This window comes from Chelonia mydas, chromosome 4 (assembly GCF_015237465.2).
Source record: "Chelonia mydas isolate rCheMyd1 chromosome 4, rCheMyd1.pri.v2, whole genome shotgun sequence".
NCBI lineage: Eukaryota > Metazoa > Chordata > Testudines > Cheloniidae > Chelonia > Chelonia mydas.
Window position 1 is genome coordinate 57,013,054 of NC_057852.1, and position 20,405 is coordinate 57,033,458.

The 20,405-nt window shown below is 46.5% G+C and overlaps 1 protein-coding gene across 2 annotated transcripts in view; it reads left to right on the plus strand.

The window, feature by feature from the left end:
- The window catches only part of ARHGAP10 (Rho GTPase activating protein 10), a 247,263-nt gene that overhangs the window by 201,905 nt on the left and 24,953 nt on the right, over positions 1-20,405 (plus strand). For both annotated transcript variants that reach the window (XM_007055702.4, XM_027818097.3), the window contains one exon: positions 11,554-11,713. In XM_007055702.4, coding sequence (XP_007055764.1) covers positions 11,554-11,713 — 160 coding nt within the window. The remainder of the gene's footprint in view (positions 1-11,553; positions 11,714-20,405) is intronic.

Sequence of the window (20,405 nt, forward strand, 5' to 3'; positions counted from 1 at the left end):
TCCTGGTGGAACTTCACTAGAAATACACCCACTCCATGATGATTCCCAGGTTACAAGTACATTTTGAGACCTATCAGTTAGGCAGTTTTTAACCCATTTAATGTGTCACAATTTTATGTTCTAGTTTTTAATCAAAATATTGTGTGGTATCAAGTCAAATGTCTTACAAATGTCTAAATATATTACGTCAACACCTTTATCAACCAAATTCGTAATTTCATCCAAAAAAGATACAAGTTAGTTTGACAGGATCTATTGCTATATCAGAGGAGAGTCTTAAAAGAGGGTTTTAAAAGACTAGAAGATAGTGTTTTTATGGATTATCTAAGGGAGTTTTCACTGTGTATAGGGGTTGACATGGAAAAAAGTGCAGAGGGTGCTTGAAGGAGAAACTGAATGGTGGACAGTAAAGGCTGGACATAATGGATCAAAGATGAGGGTCAAGAATGTGATAAATCACTAGATTTTCTAGATAAGGTTGGGTTAAATTATAAAGGACTATAAACACAAGCTGAAGAGGTGAAGGGAAGCCTGCAGAAAGCCTAAGGGTATTGTGGTTAGAGCACAAGCCAGGAAAATGATCTTGATAGCAACAAATTTTAATGGACTTGAATAGGGAGCAAGGTTTCTGTGGGAAAGGCCATAAAGGAGGGGAAAAAATGAAGTAATCAGACAGAAAGTGATGAGGGCATGTATAGGCTGCGGTCCTGTTTCCCGCAGCCCAGGAAAGACTAACACCATGGCCAAAGTCTTGATCTGTCCCCAGAGAACAGTTTATTATTTAAAACTCATAAAGGAAAGCTATTCCTCTGACCAAAACAGGCTGCAGGGGCCCAGAGGCCTTTCCCCTTGCATCTCGCCCCCCTGCTTCCGGGCTGCCACACTTGCTTCATACAGCTCTTCCCTTCAATTAAGCTCTCTGAGGCTGGACCCCTTTCCTGCTGGGTTGAAACAGGGCTAGCTGTCTAGCTGGACTCAGGACTTCTGGCCCTTAAAGGGGCAGACCATGCTGTTACACAGCTTCCCCCCTTGATTGGCCTGAGGACAATGTCTGTAGTCTATATCCTCACCAGGGTACAGTCCTTTCCTGTTTAGGGTAGTCACTTCAGCCTCAAGGGTCTCCATCTTCTTATCTTTTTCTGTTGTGTGCTGTCGCTGTAGGAGAACATCAGTGCAAAGCTTCTTTGCCACCTCCTCCAGTATCAAATATTGTAGCTCACTGTTCTCTTCCTTCCCTCTGATACGTACCATTTCTTGTTCCCTCGATATGGCTTGTGCCCAAAACCTTGTCCCTCCAAGCATTCTGCCAGCTGAGTCAGTAGGCTGTTAGGTTGGGCAAAGACCTCTGCTTTGTTCTCATCAGCCCTTGCACGCAACCTCCCTGGGTGTGCTAGTCTTTGGGTCTAGTTCTTCCCCTATATTCCTGGTCCAGGATGGAACCTCTCTCTCCTCTTGTACCTGGGACTTGCTCAGTTCTGTTAACCGACTATACACTTCTTCCTCCTTTGACTCTCCTGGGCAATGTTCTGCTTCATTTGCAGGGCCCTCATGTACTTCTCTGAGGTCCCAGGTCCCTTTAATATGTATCCCACCTTCCCATATCTGAAGCACAGATCTGAGCCCTTCCTCCATGGTGATCCAATATGGCCTACATGCTTCTTAGAGGACCCCGGCTTCTCCCTTTGTCTGAAATAGCACTCCACATAATTGATGCATTGGAAACGTACTAATGAGATTTTCTAGCTCCTCTAGGGGAACTTACCCTATGTCAGAGGACTTATTCGGGGCCCATAACTCTTCTAAAATGCTCTCTGTCTATGGCTACCAGGATTATCTCCACTTGAGAGTTTCCCCCCACCTCCTTCGTGTTGGGGTAGCCTTTGAGATCTTTTCCACTCGGTTCCCAAAGACCTCAGTTTGACTTTGGTCTTGTTACTCAAGTTCCTTGATATGGCATACAACAAAGCTACACTGAGTTTATTAGACTCAAATGTAGGGGATGGCTACAGGGTATACCACACATCCAAAGTCAGGGGGCACTACTGATCTGGCATACGTTTCTTGCCTTCCCTAGTGAGAAACTCCTGGTCTGGCATATGCAGCTCAGCTCCCTTGGCCTCCAAGAAGTCTTCCACTGTCTCCACTGCCTTGCCCATGAAAAGTGCCCAAAAATGCCTTACCCAGCTTTGGGCTCCCACAGGCAGGACCTGCAAAAATTGTTCCAGGACCTCCAGGTCTATAACTCTCTCTACTGGACACAACCAATGGGTAGTGAGGTCCTACAGCCACTGGGCCACTACGTGCATGCAAGCTCCCTGTGGAAACTGTTTGACCTGGAATCAACGACTGTATGCTTCCAAAGTCAGTCCCAGTCTGTCTAAAATAGCAGCTTTTACCGTGGGATGTAAGCCAGACTCCTCCTCACTCAATACTCGGTACCCTGCCTGGGTCTCTCCGATCAGAAATGGGTGCCACCCAGGCTTCCAAATCAACTCATCCAAGCTTGCAGCCCTGTCTACTCACACATTGTTTTCTGGTCCCATCTTTGCCAACCCAGTGCAAGGCTTGCCTGAGCCACCCTCTTCAGGTCCAGTGAGACTCCCTAAAGCCCAGTTCTCCAGATGTTTCAGTAACAGTTTCTGTTGCTGGGGTTGGAGTTCCAGCCACTGCTATTGAGTGGCAAGCTGAGCGTCCTGCTATTGCTGTTGACTCTGCAGGAGTTGGAGGAGGAGTGCCTGGGTCTGCTGCTGCTGTTCTACCAGTAGACTGACAATGTCCTCTTTCTTTTCTCTTGGTATTAAAAAAAAGACAGACAACCAAACAAGGGGAGAGACAAATCCTGATCTTTCCTGTAGCTGATTGAATTTCCTCTCTGTTCCAGGGACCAATCGCCTGTCTGCGTTCTCCACCACATGTAAGGCTGCTGGCCTGTCTTTCTCAGCATCTTTTCATCAGAGCTCAGTTTATTATTCAGACACAAAACAAAGCTATTCTCCTGATCAAAGCAGTTTGCAGGGGCCCAGAGGCCTTTCCCTTTGTATCTTTCGATGCTGCTCCAGGGCCTTCCACAGAAACCTACTTGCTTCCTGCCATTCTCCTCTTCAGCTGAGCTCTCTCAGCCCTTTATAGGAGTCTCTTGACCCCCTTCTCAGCTGGGTCTGATAATTGAACAGGGTGACTGGCCTGAGGCCCTTTGGTCCTTAGAGTGGCAGATCATGCCATTACAGCACAGAGGCAGAGTTGTAGTTATGTGGACTGAGAGGAAAAGTTGGATCTTGTACCTATGTAGGAAGAAGAGGCAAGATGTAGAAAAAGCCTGTATGTATGGCTCGAGAGAGAAGGCCAAGACAAAAGTGATATGCAAGCTCACAGACTGGGTGACCCAGATGGTGGTAGTGTTGCTCATGATTATAGAGAAAAAGGGGTAGGGTATAGTGCTGTGGAAAAGGAGTATCAAGAACTCAGTTTTGGTCTCACAGAGTTTCAATCGATGTGTGGATGCTTGAGGACAACCCACGCAGAGTTGTCCTAAAGATTGGCTGAGATATTGGAATGGGTGGAGGGAGATTTGTGAGTTATCAGCATAAAGATGATAGTCTAAGTTTGGCTTGCAGATAAGAGCACCCAGAGATAGGGTGTAGTAAGAGAAGAGAAATTGGGTGGGGATGAAGGCTTTGAGGAACACCCATGAAACGCTCAGAACAACAGTCCACTCAATGATACACTGAAGGAAGTGATCAGAAAGGTAGCCGTCTAGCTAATTTAAGTAATGGCAATGAACTTCAAAAGTAATCATGTTCTGCCTATTTTTCTGTATAGTAGCTACCTATAATAAAGAGGCTTTGGGAGATGGAGGAGAACTGAAGGTTCCTGGTGCCCCTCTCTAAAAGAATAAAAGATATTAATCCAGTAATGCAATGCCACATTTACACCTACAGAACCTGACAATGTTTCTCAGAGCTTGACAATGTAAAAGAAATGGGGGAAAAACCACAATAGAAAAAAAATTAACAATCTACTGAATCTAGGAATCAATTAATCTACTGAATTAAAAAAACAAAACAAAACCACCCACTGTGCCAGTAAAGTGCTTGACATCATAGATACAGTGGACATCATAATGCTTTCAAGGCTGCTCTGCCCTTTGAACCTTTCTAGAATTTTACTGGCTTTTCAAAGTAATACATAACAAATGGGGGGAAGAGACTAAATAGATAGCAATCAATATAAATTAAAAGTTCTGAAATGTAGAAGATTGATAAGGAAAGCTAAAGACACCAGGAGAACCTCCGTGGCTGGCAGGGCTAAGGATAATAAGGAGTTTTAAAAATATATTAGCAGCAAAATAAATTCTAGCTAGAATATAGGCCCATTACAAGGTGGTAAAATTGTTAATGATGCAGAAAAGACAGAAGTGTTCAATAAATATTTCTGTATTTGGAAAAAAGCAGGATGATGTACTCATATTACTTGAGGATAATGAAATTCTTTCCAGTCCATTAGTAACTAAGGAGGATGTCAAACAACATCTTCTAGGGATAAACATTTTAAAATCAATGGGCCCAAATGAACTTGCACCCAAAAGAGGCCTAAAAGAGTTGGCTGAGGAGAGTGTTGTTAATTCTTAATAAATATTACTATACTGGGGAAATTCCAGAAGACTAGAAGAGTGCTAATGTTCTGTCAGTATTCAAACAGGGCAAGCAGAATGACCCAGGAAACTATAGGCTGGTTAGTGCGACATCAGTCCCAGGAAAATTAATAGAAAAATTGATGTGGGTTTGTGACAGATATGACAATATCCTGGAAAACCTATTTTGAATTAAGTAAAAGTATCTTAGGAGGTCATTGTGTTAAAAATGCAAATGTTTATGTATTGTTGTGGGATGGTTCTTTTAAGGGGGAGAAAGGATTAATGTAAATACTGGAAGTGTTATGTGCTTCAAAGGACTCTTTTTAAAAAAACAAAACAAAAAGACCCCAATGGACAAGACAAGACTGAATTTAGTTGAGTGGAGTTCCTAGGAAACAATTGGGAAGAACGGAATCCCCTCCAGAGCCATCCTTTTGAAATTGTGCCACGAAGAGAAATCCATTATCTGGCTGATTACCTATTCACCTATTCAAAAGCCCAAACTAGATAAAGGAAGGACTCAGTAACTCATGGGGGAGCTAGTTCTGAGCGATAGCTGTTATGAACTTCAGGAAAAACCTGTGTGTGGGGCATGAAGAACTAATTACCAACCAGAGCCCTTGCTGGAGTTAGGGAGTGGTCTCTGGTAAACTTATTAGCGTGCATGTAGGTTCTTTTATTTTTTTTAATATATTTCTCTGTAATGCTTCTACTGTAGGAATAAAAGTGCTTGCTTAGAAAGAACTTTGCGCTAACTTATAACTTTGTCTTTTCTCTGAGGAAAAAAGTAAAGCAAGCTGGCTTAGGAAGTCTGATTTTTCTGGGGATGCCACAGTATAGGCAGGAAGCTGTGCGGTCTGGAAATCCCAGTCAAGAGTGGGAGCAGTGGTGGCTGAGGAGCCTGGTGCCTAGAGTGGGTGCTGGACCATAGAGGTGTAATAAAGGTGCAGTTTCCCTGAACTGTGACAGGATTCACTTGATAAAGAATGAACGGGTTAGAATATAAGTAATGCCTATATGCTTTTATGTGAGATTGGTTTTGTCAAACAATTCTAATTTCATTCTTTGATGAGATTACACATTTTTAGGAGAGTGGTAGGAAAGAGAAGAAATAAGGTCAGGAAGGAAAAGGACACATGACCAGAGGGAGGAGAAATGAGGGGGACGACAGTCTCCCATCCCAGATGATATCTGGGATTTAGCCAGAGCTGGCGGAGGGGGTGGTGTCATCCAGGTCCCTCTCTCTCTGTCCTGGTGTGGTAAGGACATCCCTCTGGATTTGGATGATGGACTAACTACACTAATTACACTAATTAACTAAATTAGCTACAACTACACAAATTACACTAATTAACTAAACTAATTACACTAATTCAGTCTTTCTTTCTCCCTTTTGCCCCTTTTCCCATCACTGTTTATTGTTATAGGTTATCATGACATTTTTGTGGATTTTTATCCACTTTCCCCACAGTTAGACTCACAACTGAGGTAGGCTTACCAGGCCCCAACTATCACTACAACTCCCTTCTGGCCCTAAACTCTGTGAATCTGTGAAAATTAATTTGGAATTTGGGGGACATAACGTAGTCTCCAAAACTAACACTGAGATTATGTATGTGTAGCAAAAAATCTCTTGTGTTACTAGAAGGTAACACTGTAGTATGTTGTTCTAAGCTGATGAAGGCACATCCATATCAACATTTATGCTGTAGGAAAGAAATTGTGACAAACTGTAAAATCTACATGTAAAATCCTGACCCCATTGACGTCAGTGGGAGTTTTGTCATTGACTTTAGTGGATCCAGGATTTCACCCTGTGTCTGAAGGACTTCATATTGTGCCTGCAACTTATAATATGGAAGCACTGCCAAGCCTACCTGTAAACTAAAACAACCCTCCTCCTGAGTATTTGCATACTCATAGAAGTGCTTTATATTCTTGACCTGTCTGCGTGCATTTATATAGATTATATTCCCATTTGACGGTTTGTGATTGTAAATGTTTAGCAAATCACAGAAGCAGACAAATCCTCCGAAACAGTTATGTTGACTGAGGATCTTGGTGCTATCAATGTAACTGGGTCTGAAAAGCAAGACTTTAAGGGGAAATGTGCATTATGACTTAGTTTTAGTTTTAGAGAATTAAATTACTTTATGAAGTAAGATTACAATATTACTGTCTAATCTTTAGAATATGTTTCTGATTTTGACATGTATACCTGTAACAGAGATGTAATGAATTAGTTTTTACCTGACACTTGTACAGTTCTCATGGCATGGCATACCATGCAAATTAGAACAGCAATATTGAAGAATTATCAGCTCAGAGTATCATTGCAAAGCAGTAAGGCAGTGCAGCTGCTCTGTGAGTGAGCAGGATTAGGCTAGAATATGAATGACTCATTTTCTGAGGTTATCATTCTCCTCCTCAGAGTTTCATACTTTGCTACTACAGGCTAATTTAGATCCTTAAATTAGCAGTTACTTTAGGGAGAAATTTTCAGATGATCACTTTTTATCACTTGAGTGTCTTTAGTTGTATGTCATTTTAATCTCTAGGGAAGCTGTTCTTTCAAAGGTTTCAGAGTAGCAGCCGTGTTAGTCTGTATTCGCAAAAAGAAAAGGAGTACTTGTGGCACCTTAGAGACTAACAAATTTATTTGAGCATAAGCTTTCGTGAGCTACAGCTCACTTCATCGGATGCATTCAGTGGAAAATACAGTGGGGAGATTTATATACATAGAGAACATGAAACAATGGGTGTTACCATACACACTGTAACGAGAGTGATCACTTAAGGTCACTTAAGCTATTACCAACAGGAGAGTGAGGGGGGAAAAGACCTTTTGTGGTGATAATCAAGGTGGGCCATTTCCAGCAGTTGACAAGAACGTCTGAGGAACAGTGGGAGGTGGAGGGGGGGAATAAACATGGGGAAATAGTTTTACTTTGTGTAATGACCCATCCATTCCCAGTCTCTATTCAAGCCTGAATTAATTGTATCCAGTTTGCAAATTAATTCCAATTCAGCAGTCTCTCGTTGGAGTCTGTTTTTGAAGTTTTTTTGTTGAAGAATTGCAACTTTTAGGTCTGTAATCGAGTGACCAGAGAGATTGAAGTGTTCTCCAACTGGTTTTTGAAAGTTATAATTCTTGACGTCTGATTTGTGTCCATTTATTCTTTTACGTAGAGACTGTCCAGTTTGACCAATGTACATGGCAGAGGGGCATTGCTGGCACATGATGGCATATATCACATTGGTAGATGTGCAGGTGAACGAGCCTTTGAAAATGTGGCTGATGTGATTAGGCCCTATGATGGTGTCCCCTGAATAGATATGTGGACACAGTTGGCAGCGGGCTTTGTTGCAAGGAGAGGTTCCTGGGTCAGTAGTTCTGTTGTGTGGTTGCTGGTGAGTATTTGCTTCAGGTTGGGGGGCTGTCTGTAAGCAAGGACTGGCCTGTCTCCCAAGATCTGTGAGAGTGATGGGTCGTCTTCAGGATAGGTTGTAGATCCTTGATGATGCGTTGGAGAGGTTTTAGTTGGGGGCTGAAGGTGATGGCTAGTGGCATTCTGTTATTTTCTTTGTTGGGCATGTCCTGTAGTAGGTGACTTCTGGGTACTCTTCTGTCTCTGTCAGTCTGTTTCTTCACTTCAGCAGGTGGGTATTGTAGTTGTAAGAATGCTTGATAGAGATCTTGTAGGTGTTTGTCTCTGTCTGAGGGGTTGGAGCAAATGCGATTGTATCGGAGAGCTTGGCTGTAGACAATGGATCATGTGGTGTGGTCTGGGTGAAAGCTGGAGGCATGTAGGTAGGAATAGCGGTCAGTAGGTTTCCGGTATAGGGTGGTGTTTATGTGACCATCGCTTATTAGGACCGTAGTGTCCAGGAAGTGGATCTCTTGTGTGGATTGGTCCAGGTTGAGGTTGATGGTGGGATGGAAATTGTTGAAATCACGATGGAATTCCTCAAGGGCTTCTTTTCCATGGGTCCAGATGATGAAGATGTCATCAATGTAGCGCAAGTAGAGTAGGGGCATTAGGGGACGAGAGCTGAGGAAACGTTGTTCTAAGTCAGCCATAAAAATGTTGGCATACTGTGGGGCCATGCAGGCACCCATAGCAGTGCCGCTGATTTGAAGGTATACATTGTCCCCAAATGTGAAATAGTTGTGGGTGAGGACAAAGTCACAAAGTTCAGCCACCAGGTTTGCCGTGACATTATTGGGGATACTGTTCCTGACGGCTTGTAGTCCATCTTTGTGTGGAATGTTGGTGGAGAGGGCTTCTACATCCATAGTGGCCAGGATGGTGTTTTCAGGAAGATCACTGATGGATTGTAGTTTCTTCAGAAAGTCAGTGGTGTCTCGAAGATAGCTGGGAGTGCTGGTAGCTTAGGGCCTGAGGAGGGAGTCTACATAGCCGGACAGTCCTGGTCAGGGTTTCAGGGGTGTGTCTGTGCGGATTTGTTCTTGTGCTTTTTCAGGGAGTTTCCTGAGCAAATGGTGTAGTTTCTTTTGGAAACCCTCAGTGGGATCAGAGGGTAATGGCTTGTAGAAAGTGGTGTTGGAGAGATGCCTAGCAGCCTCTTGTTCATATTCCTACCTATTCATGATGACGACAGCACCTACTTTGCCAGCCTTGTTGATTATGATGTCAGAGTTGTTTCTGAAGCTGTGGATGGCATTGTGTTCTGCACGGCTGAGGTTATGGGGCAAGTGATGCTGCTTTTCCACAATTTCAGCCTGTGCACATCAGCAGAAGCACTCTGTGTAGAAGTCCAGTGTGTTGTTTCGACCTTCAGGAGTCCACCCAGAATCCTTCTTTTTGTAGTCTTGGTAGGAAGGTCTCTCTGGGTTAGTATGTTGTTCAGAGGTGCGTTGGAAATATTCCTTGAGTCGGAGACGTCGAAAATAGGATTCTAGGTTACCACAGAACTGTATCATGTTCGTGGGGGTGGAGGGGCAGAAGGAGAGGCCCCGAGATAGGACAGATTCTTCTGCTGGGCTAAGAGTATAGTTGGATAGATTAACAATATTGCTGGGTGGGTTAAGAGAACCACTGTTGTGGCCCCTTGTGGCATGTAGTAGTTTAGATGGTTTAGTGTCCTTTTTCTTTTGTAGAGAAGCAAAGTGTGTGTTGTAAATGGCTTGTCTAGTTTTTGTAAAGTCCAGCCACGAGGAAGTTTGTGTGGAAGGCGGATGGTGAAGAGCTGGCTGGGAAAGCAGGAGTTGACTGCTTTGATGAGTGTCTGCTATTTCAGTGGAAGAAATTGACTTGGATAAAGTAGTTGTGAGGTGGAGGACAATGGCTTTTATCCTCTGAAGGTATTCCTAGTTGACAATATTTAAATTAAAAAAAAAAAGGGGGGGGGGAAGGAAATCAGATCAGTGAAACAGCAGAACATTCAACTCAGATTAGATTATATCAAACTGAACTATTCTTTGTGGGGATTAATTACCAGTATGTCAATTATTGAATTAGAACATATTTGTAAGGGTTTTTTTTCATGTAGAGTACTGAGTGCACAATGTGCAGCTTCTCAGACTAATGCTACAATTTAGAGACCATTGATCAGATAATTATATAGACATGGAATGGTAGGATATGGAGTTTATAGCTTTTGCCTGAAGGAGTTGAACTTGATGATGAGGTTGAGGGGTCATCACCATATAATATTTTTAATATGGTATTAATCACCACTTCTCTGGGATGTGTTGGCATATGTTAGTAGGAGTAGAATTGAAGTGAGAGAATAAATGAGGTGCATGGAGGGAATCCTGTGAAGGTTGTCTTGAATATTTATTATTACTAGTGTATATTTATTTTATGGTAGCACCCAAAGGCCACATTCGGGGGTGGGATAGCTCAGTGGTTTGAGCATTGGCCTGCTAAACCCAGGGTTGTGAGTTCAATCCTTGAGGGGGCCATTTAGGGATCTGGGGCAAAAATTGGGGATTGGTCCTGCTTTGAGCAGGGGGTTGGACTAGATGACCTCCTGAGGTCCCTTCCAATCCTGATATTCTATGAATCTTTGTAAACTCTCATTTTATGCATCCCTCCAGACATTTCTAACTATACATTTAAAAATCAAAAGCTGTCTTCTAAATAGATAGATCGAAGCAGAACAGCTCAATGTGGGATGTTTTTGTCTTGGGGAATCTCATAACTCAGTGGTGCAGCATACCTGTAACTTTATTTGTCATCGTTTGTGATGAAATAGATGCTCTGTTTCTTAAAGGGTCTCTAGTGGCAGAGAAACAAAGGTGCCAGCTAAATAAATCATCTCTGAATATTTTACATGCTAGGTGATATTCTAGGAGCAGCATGTAAACAATCAGATGACCAGAAAACGATGGGGTTAATTACAGATTAGCAGCAGCAATACCCTAAAATGTCCTAAAGATATCACGTGTTTCACAACTGTCTGCTTGTTATAGGTTTGTTGCCTGTTGTGACCTTTGTAATTTCCACAGTCTTGCATTTGATACGATTATGATTATTGCATTAGCTTGTGAAAGATCATTTCCCGGAGTGTTTGTGTTACATTATTTGTTTTAAGACTCTTTTATTTAACAAAGCTAAGAAAGATAGGGGACCCAAAGAATCCCAGTCTGAACAGGAAGTCTGTCATAAATTGCCACTCAGAGGAATGCCAGCTTGGTTTGCTTAGCAGAAGTAACCTTCCAACAAAAGTGGAGCAAAACTGTGTTCCATAGTTTCTGAAATACTTTAGGGTTATACTAATAACATATATTTGGGTGGGGGATACTTGTAACACTGAAAGTTGTTTCCTGTAAAGGTTTCACTGTAACATACGATGTTGTAATTTGGATAATTAAGTAATTTACTGTGCACTAGATTATTTTTTTTTAATGGTATCTTCCTGACTTTTTGTATCCTTGTGCTTTCCTCTTCCAGTTGACAACCACAGCCCTCCCAGGGAGGACACACCGACTGGCAGTATGGATTCTCTTTCTTCTCAATCTCCTACACCTGCAGTCTCCACTAGCCCCCCTGAGCCAGACAAAAATCACCTTATTCTGGAGAGTGGAGACCTGGCGGACTGGGCAGCCAATCAGTAAGTAACATTATTTCAGTTGGTTTTGAAAGAGGAGACTGTTGCATTTGACACCCTCTCTCTGCCTAGTTTGGATGCAACCGAGTAACTTTTTGAAGTGAATATACTTGTTTCCATTGCTATAACTATGGGGAGCAAAGGAGTAAGTGAATAAAAAATTGATCTGTCTCATGTCTCAAAATGGTTCTCAAAATACAGTTCTGCATCTGTCTGTTATATCTGCTAAATCAGTGACTCTCAATCTTTCCAGATTACTGTACCCCTTTCAGAAGTCTGATTGTCTTGTGTACCCCAAGTTTCACCTCACTTGAAAGCTACTTGCTTACAAAATCAGACATAAAAATACAAAAGTGTCTCAGCCTGCTGTTACTGAAAAATTGCTTACTTTCTCATTTTACCATATAAGAACGACCATACTGGGTCACACCAAAGGTCCATCAAGCCCAGTATCCTGTCCTCTGACAGTGGCCAATGACAGGTGCCCCAAAGGGAATGAACAGACAGGCTCTTCTTCGAGTGATTGCTCATGTGTATTCCACAATAGGTGTGCGTGCTCACCACGTGCACCGGTGCTGGAAGTTTTTCCCCTAGCATACCTGTAGGGGGGGAGCACCCCCCACAACCCTGGCGTGGTGCCTGCCTGGCGTGGTATGAGGGGAGCTTCGCGCTCCCCCACCCTTAGTTCCTTCTTGCCACCAGTAAAGGTGCGTCGGAACTGCTCTGCTCCAGCTTTGCTGTAGCTCATCCCCAGAACTGTTCGTTCGTTCAGTGTTAGTACCTGTAGTTAGTTAGCTGTTTAGTTAGTCAGTGAGCCCAGGCCGGGGCATGCCCCACACCCCGGGATTTAAGTCATGCGACTCTTGTAGGTGTTCTGTGCCAAGAAGTGACCCGCATGTAGATTGCGCTGTTCGGGAGAAACCCATATCAGCGAAAGGTACAAGATTTGCAAGTCATTTAAGCCTCGGACCAAAAGAGAAAGGGACATTAGGCTCCGGACAATCCTGATGGAGTCGGCTCTGACCCTACTCCAGCATGCCGCTCCGAACTGGTACCCAGCACCGCGGCATCGGTATGCGGCACCCCTCCAGTGCCGTCGACCAGTCGGCACTGCTCTCTGTCCATGGGGCACGCCAAGAGGGCCAGGAAGACTCCCTCTTCGCACCAGCACTGAGGGAAGTCTGGGACAGAAGCTACGCCCATGTTGGGCAGTCCTCGATCCCCACCGGGCCCCAGGCCTCTGACTCACATTGAGCGGAGTAGCCCGGCCCCTTCAGAACAGGCCTCTCCAGATGTCTGGATGCCATCCACGCCTGAACCCCTCCAGGCAGCCCAGGACGTTATGTCCATGCCGGTGCCTGGAACACTGTCGATGTCCGCCCCACGCTCCAGAGGCAAGCCGCCGTTGGGATCTCCGGAGTCGCCTCTGGCCTGGTACTGGTCTCGGTGGAGGGAACGTTCCGGACGCCGTTCACCGCCCAGCGACGGCTCGGGGCAGAGTCCATGTGGATCACCCTCGACGCTGACCAGACTGTCTGGCTGGGTTCCGTCTGGCCAGGACTCTTGGCACTGCTCCTAGTCTCCGCCAGGACATCGCAGCCCCGGGCGTTGATCACCGGCCTCTTGCCGTCGTGGGTCCGCCCGTCGAGGCCGTTCACGGAGCAGCTGTTACCGTCGGTACCGGTCCTCCACGGTACCAGTCCTCCGTGGTCAAGATCACGGTCTCGTGGCCGTCATAGATCCCAGCACCGCCGCTCCTCCCGGTCCAGAGACAGCAGCAGATCTTACGCCAGCCCGGTTTCCATTCGTAGCCGTCCTTCGATGGGCCAGGCCAGCCAACCCGAATAGCTGGCCCCATCGGTGCCACAGCAGGTGCAGTGGCACCGAGCGTTGTGGCTGGCGCAATGGTACCAGTGGGCACCGTGGCCTCCAGTGCAGCCCCTGGTGGCAGCTCGCTCGGTGGCTGGAGCTTTGGAAGCACCGTTGGCGTCCCTCTCCAGACCCCCGAGAAAGGAGTTGGTGGGATGTACATCCTCGGCACAATGCCCAGAGTCTGACCAGGTGGTGGACCCTCCGGTGCCGGTGATACCCAGAGCACTGCACGGCCTCCTCGTCCCGCCCGGAGGAGGCAATTGCGGCCCCACCCCCCATCACCCCGGAGGAGGACTTCAGGGCCCACCAAGAACTCTTAAAGAGGGTGGCAGCAAACCTCCACCTCCAAGCAGAGGAGACTGAGGAGCCCTGAGGGGAGTCTCCTCAGACCCCCTATTTAACATGTTGTCCCCATCGGCACCGGGTAGGGTGGCTTTACTTCTCCATGAAGGCTAAGATTTCAAATGCCTCATTGGCCCCCATCTCTTAAAAGGCGGAACGCAAGTACTTTGTACCCACTAAAGGGAATGAGTACCTGTATACCCACCCAGCTCCCAACTCCCTGGTGGTCGAGTCGGTCAACCACAGGGAACAGCAGGATCAGCCAGCCCCGACCCCAAAGAACAAAGACTCTCGGAGACTGGACTCTTTTGGAAGGAAAATGTATTAGTCTTTGAGCTTCCAGTTACGAGTGGCAAACCATCAGGTTCTCCTGGACCGGTACAAATTCAATCTGTGGGGCTCCCTGCCCAAGTTTGAGGACTCCCTCCAGGAGCGTGATACGAAGGAGTTCAGGGTGCTAGTGGAAGAAGGGGCAGCAGCCGCTAGGTCGTCCTTGCAGGCAGCCTCGGATGCTGCTGACAAGGCCGCATGATCAATGGCCTCCGCGGTGTCCAAGGTGGGTGTCATGGCTCCTGCTCTCTGGGATGTCCTGCGAGGTGCAGTCTTCCATGCAGGATCTCCCATTTGACGCGAAGGCTCTGTTTGCGGAGGAAACAGATACAAGGCTGCATGGCATGAAAAACTCCCGCACGACCCTCCAGACCCTGGGCCTCTATGTCCTGGCTCCGGCAAAACCTAAGTTCAAGCTGCAGCAGACTCCCGCCCAGGCCGTCCTCCCAAAGTCCGAGGCAACCCATAAGAAACAGTGGGACTATAAGAGATGCCCTCAGAGGCAGTCTCGGCCTGCCCCCAGCCTGGGTCCTCCAAGGGCAAGCAGGCAGGGAAAAGGTGTTTTTGACGGGATGCTTGGAGGCACCCCACCAGTCCTCATCAGGGATCCACCCCCAATAAAACTTCCCTTCTCCAACTGGTTGTGTGCTTTCCTCCCGGAATGGTCGCAGCTAACCTCAGACCGATGGGTCCTTAACACCATCTTCCGGGGTTACACCCTCCAGTTTACTTCCTCCCCGCCCAACAACCCCATCCCTCTTGGGGGACCCCTCGCACAAAGCTCTGCTTGAGCAGGAGGTGGGGCGGCGAGGATTAGGAGTGATAGAGGCGGTGCCCGAGGAGTTCATGGGCAAGGGGTATTACTCCCGTTATTTCCTTATCCCGATGGCCAAAGGCCCATCCTGGACCTGCAAGGTCTGAACCAGTACATGGTGAAACTCAAGTTGTGCATGGTCTCCCTGGCCTCCATCATCCCCTCCCTGGATCCCAGGGACAGGTACGCTGCCCTCGATCTACAGGACGTGTACTTCCACATTCACATATTCGAGGGGCACATGTGCTTCCTCCATTTCGTGGTGGGACAGAATCATTACCAATTCACGGTCCTCCTGTTTGGTCTGTCCACTGCCCCCAGGGTGTTTACAAAATATATGTCAGTGGTAGCGGCCTACCTCAGATGACTGGGAGGTCCAGATATTTCCCTATCTGGACGATTGGCTTGTCAAGGGCACCTCCCGGTCACAGGTGAGGGATCACATGGCACTCCTCCTGTCCACGTGCACCGCCTTGGGCCTGTTGGTAAACAACACCAAGTCCACGTTAGTCCCGGTCCAACACATAGAGTTTATTGGGGTGCTCCTGGACATAGTGTCAGCCAGGGTCTCGCTCCCACCACACAGATTCGAGACCCTGAAAGGTCTCATCGACTCGGTCACAAGGTTCCTGGTGACAACAGCCAGGGTTAGCCTGCAACTCTTGGGTCACATGTCGGTGTGCATGTACATGGTCTGTCATGCCAGACTCAGGATGAGACCCCTCCAACTGTGGTTGGCCTTGAAGTTCTCCCAGGCCATGGACAGGATGGACAAGGTCCTCACCATGCCGGACTTTGTGATCACTTCCCTACGGTGGTGGTCCGCCCCAAACAACATGCTCCACGAGGTCCTGTTCAGGGACAGGGCCCCGTCGTTGGAGCTGGTGTCTGATGCGTCGGACCTGGGTTGGGGGGCCCATGTGGGGAACTTTCAGACCCAAGGCCTGTGGTTGGCTCAAGACCTGACCCATATAAACGTCAAGGAGCTCAGGGCAGTGTGGCTGGCGTGCATGGCCTTCCAGTCGCCTCTGAAGGGCAAGGTAGTCAGGGTCCTCACGGACAACATGGCCTCGATGTTCTATATCAACAGGCAAGATGGGGCCCGATCCTCTGTCCTCTGCCACGAAGCCCTCAGGCAGTGGGACTTCTGTATAGCCCATGGCATCCACCTGAAGGCCTTCCACCTACCGGGCGCCCAGAACGAGAGGGCGGATAGCTTGAGCAGGGACTTTTCCCCTCAACACAAGTGGTTCCTCCACCCGGAAGTGGCCCACGGTTCTTCCGAAGGTGGGGAACTCCCCAGGTGGACCCTGACCTCCGAGCCACCGTACGCGGTCTTTCATAAGGACAAGGTCCAGCTCTGCCCACACCCCGTGTTCCTCCTGAAGGTGGTCTCTGCCTATCACATGGGTCAGGTCGGTCCTCTGCCCCAAGCCTCATTCATCCAGTGAGGAGCGCCATCTCCACAAACTCGATGTACGGTAGGCTCTGGCTTTCTACCTCGAGCAGACCAAGCCGTTCAGAAAGTCCTTGCAACTGTTCGTCGCCTCAGCTGAGCGTGCGAGGGGCCCGCTGATTTCCACTCAGCAACTTTCCAATTGGATCACTTTGTGCATCCGCTCCTGCTATGAGCTGGCGGGTGTCCCCCCGCCACCCAATGTGAGGGTACACTCTACTCGGGCGCAGGCCTCGTCGGCTGCCTTCGTGGCCCACGTCCCCATCCAGGACATTTGTAGGGCTGCCACGTGGTCTTTGGTTCACACATTCACCTCGCACTATGTGATTGTCCCCCAAATCAGGGATGACACTGACTTCGGCAGGGCTGTCCTCTGTGCTGGGAACTTGTGAACTACCCACCTCCAACAGATATAGCTTGGAATCACCTATTGTGGATTACACATGAGCAATCACTCGAAGAAGAAAAGACAGTTACCTTTTCCGTAACTGGTGTTCTTCGAGATGTGTTGCTCATGTCTGTTCCACATCCCACCCTCCTTCCCCTCTGTCAGAGTTGTCTGGCAAGAAGGAACTGAGGGTTGGGGGAGTGCGCAGCTCCCCTTATACCGTGCCAGGCAGGCGCCACTCCAGGGGTTGTGGGGGGCGCTCCCCCCATACGGGTACTGCTAGGGGAAAAACTTCCAGCACTGGTGCACATGGCAAGCACGCACACCTATTGTGGAATAGACATGAGTAACACATCTCAAAGAACACCGGTTACAAAAAAGGTAACTGTCTTTTATAATCAAGTGATCCATGCCCTGTCACCTAATCCCAGCTTCTGGCAAACAGAGGCTAGGGACACCATCCCTGCTCATCCTGGCTAATAACCATTAATGGACCTATCTTCCATGAATCTATCTAGCTCCCTTGTGAACCCTGTTATAGTATTGGCCTTCACAACACCCTCTGGCAAGGAGTTCCAGAGGTTGACAGCTCCCTCTTATCCCATGACTGCTTATTTTGCTTAAGAGCCTTTGGTGAGGGGCTTTGTCAAAGGCTTTCTGAAAATCGAAATACGCTATATCCACTGGATCTCCTCTGTCTGCATGCTTGTTGACCCCCTCGAATTCTAGTAGATTGGGGAGACATGATTTCCCTTTCAAAAACCATGTTGACTATTTCAACAAATTATGCGTTTGACAATTTTGTTCTTTACGATAGTTTCAACAAATTTGCCCAGTACTGAAGTGAGGCTTACTGGCCTCTAGTTGCCAGGGTCACCTCTGGAGCTCTTTTAAAAAATTGGCATCACATTAGCTGTCCTCCAGTCATTTGGTACAGAAGCTGATTTAAATGACAGGTTACAGCTGACAGTTAGTAGTCCTGCAATTTCACATTTGAGTTCCTTCATTTCACATTTGAGTTCACTCAGAACTCTTGGGTGAATACCATCAGGTCCTGGAGACTTACTACTGTTTAGTTTATCAATTTGTTCCAAAACCTCCTCTAATGAACCTCTATTTGGGACAGTTCCTCAGATCTGTCACCCAAAAAGAATGGCTCAGGTTTGGGAATCTCCCTCACATCCTCAACAGTGAAGACCGATGCAAAGAATTCATTTAGTTTCTCCGCAATGGCCTTATCATCTTTGAGTGCTCCTTTAGCATCTCGATCGTCCAGTGGCCCCTCTGTTTGTTTAGCAGGCTTTCTGCTTCTGATGTATTTAAAAAAAATTTTGCTATTACTTTTGGAGTCTTTGGCTAGCTTTTCTTCAAATTCTTTTTTGGTCTTTCTAATTATATTTTTACACTTCGTTTGCCAGAGTTTATGCTCTTTTCTATTTTCCTTATTAGGATTTATCTTCCACTTTCTAAAGGATGCCTTTTTGCCTCTCACTGCTTCTTTTACTTGGCTGTTTAACCACGATGGCTCTTTTTTGGTTCTCTTACTATGTTTTTTAAATTGGGGTATACATTTAAGTTGAGCCTCTATTATGGTGTCTTTAAAAAGTTTCCACGCAGCTTGCAGGGATTTTACTTTTGGTACTGTATCTTTTAATTTGTGTTTCACTAACCTCCTCATTTTTGTGTAGTTCCCCTTTCTGAAATTAAATGCTACAGTGTTGGGCCACTGTGGAGTTTTCCCCGCCATAGGGATGTTAAATTTAATTATATTATGGTCACTATTACCAAGCGGTCCAGCTATATTCACCTCTTGGACCTGATCCTGTGCTCCACTAAGGACTAAATCAAGAATTGCCTCTCCTCTTGTGGGTTCCAGGACTAGCTGCTCCAAGGAGCAGCCATTTAAGGTGTCAAGAAACTTTATCGCAGCATCCCTTCCTGAGGTGATATGTACCCAGCCAATACGGGGATAGTTGAAATCACCCATTATTATTATTGAGTTTTTTATTTTAATAGCCTCTCTAATCTCCCTGAGCATTTCAGAGTCACTAACACCATCCTGGTCAGGTGGTCTGTAATATAACCCTACTGCTATATTGTTGTTTTGGGTAGAACTGCTTTGCTTCTATGCTTGGATTTGCTTCTTAATTTGGCTGATCTGGTCATCAGTATACGACTCAAAGAAACAGTGTCTCATGGATCAAAGGACTGGCCTAAAAAGCACATTGCTGTGGAAGACCCTTACTCAGTAAAGAGGAATGTGGCAAGAACAGTCCTATAACAGCTAGTATATAGAATCATAGAATATCTGGGTTGGAGGGGACCTCAGGAGGTCATCTAGTCCAACCCCCTGCTCAAAGCAGGACCAATCCCCAATCAAATCATCCCAGCCAAGGCTTTGTCAAGCCTGACCTTAAAAACTTCTAAGGAAGGAGATTCCACCACCTCCCTAGGTAACGCATTCCAGTGCTTCACCACCCTCCTAGTGAAAAAGTTTTTCCTAATATCCAACCTAAACCTCCCCAACTGCAACTTGAGACCATTACTCCTTGTTCTGTCATCTGCTACCACTGAGAACAGTCTAGATCCATCCTCTTTGGAACCCCCTTTCAGGTAGTTGAAAGCAGCTATCAAATCCCCCCTCATTCTTCTCTTCTGCAGACTAAACAATCCCAGTTCCCTCAGCCTCTCCTCATAAGTCATGTGTTCCAGTCCCCTAATCATTTTTGTTGCCCTCTGCTGGACGTTTTCCAATTTTTCCACATCCTTCTTGTAGTGTGGGGCCCAAAACTGGACACAGTACTCCAGATGAGGCCTCACCAATGTTGAATAGAGGGGAACGATCACGTCCCTCGATCTCATGGCAATGCCTCTACTTATACATCCCAAAATGCCATTGCCCTTCTTGGCAACAACGGCACACTGTTGACTCATATCCAGCTTCTCATCCACTGTAACCCTAGGTCCTTTTCTGCAGAACTGCTGCCTAGCCATTCGGTCCCTAGTCTGTAGCGGTGCAAGGGATTCTTCCATCGTAAGTGTAGGACTCTGCACATGTCCTTGTTGAACCTCATCAGATTTCTTTTGGGTATCCTATCTGTATCCTATCCCTACCTTCCAGCGTATCTACCTCTCCTCCCAGTTTAGTGTCATCTGCAAACTTGCTGAGGGTGTAATCCACACCATCCTCCAGATCATTTATGAAGATATTGAACAAAACCGGCCCGAGGACTGACCCTTGGGGCACTCCACTTGGTACCGGCTGCCAACTAGACATGGAGCCATTGATCACTACCCGTTGAGCCTGACAATCTAGCCAACTTTCTATCCACCTTATAGTCCATTCATCCAGCCCATACTTCTTTAACTTGCTGGCAAGATACTGTGGGAGACCGTGTCAAAAGCTTTGCTAAAGTCAAGGAACAACACGTCCACTACTTTCCCCTCATCCACAGAGCCAGTTATCTTGTCATAGAAGGCAATTAGATTAGTC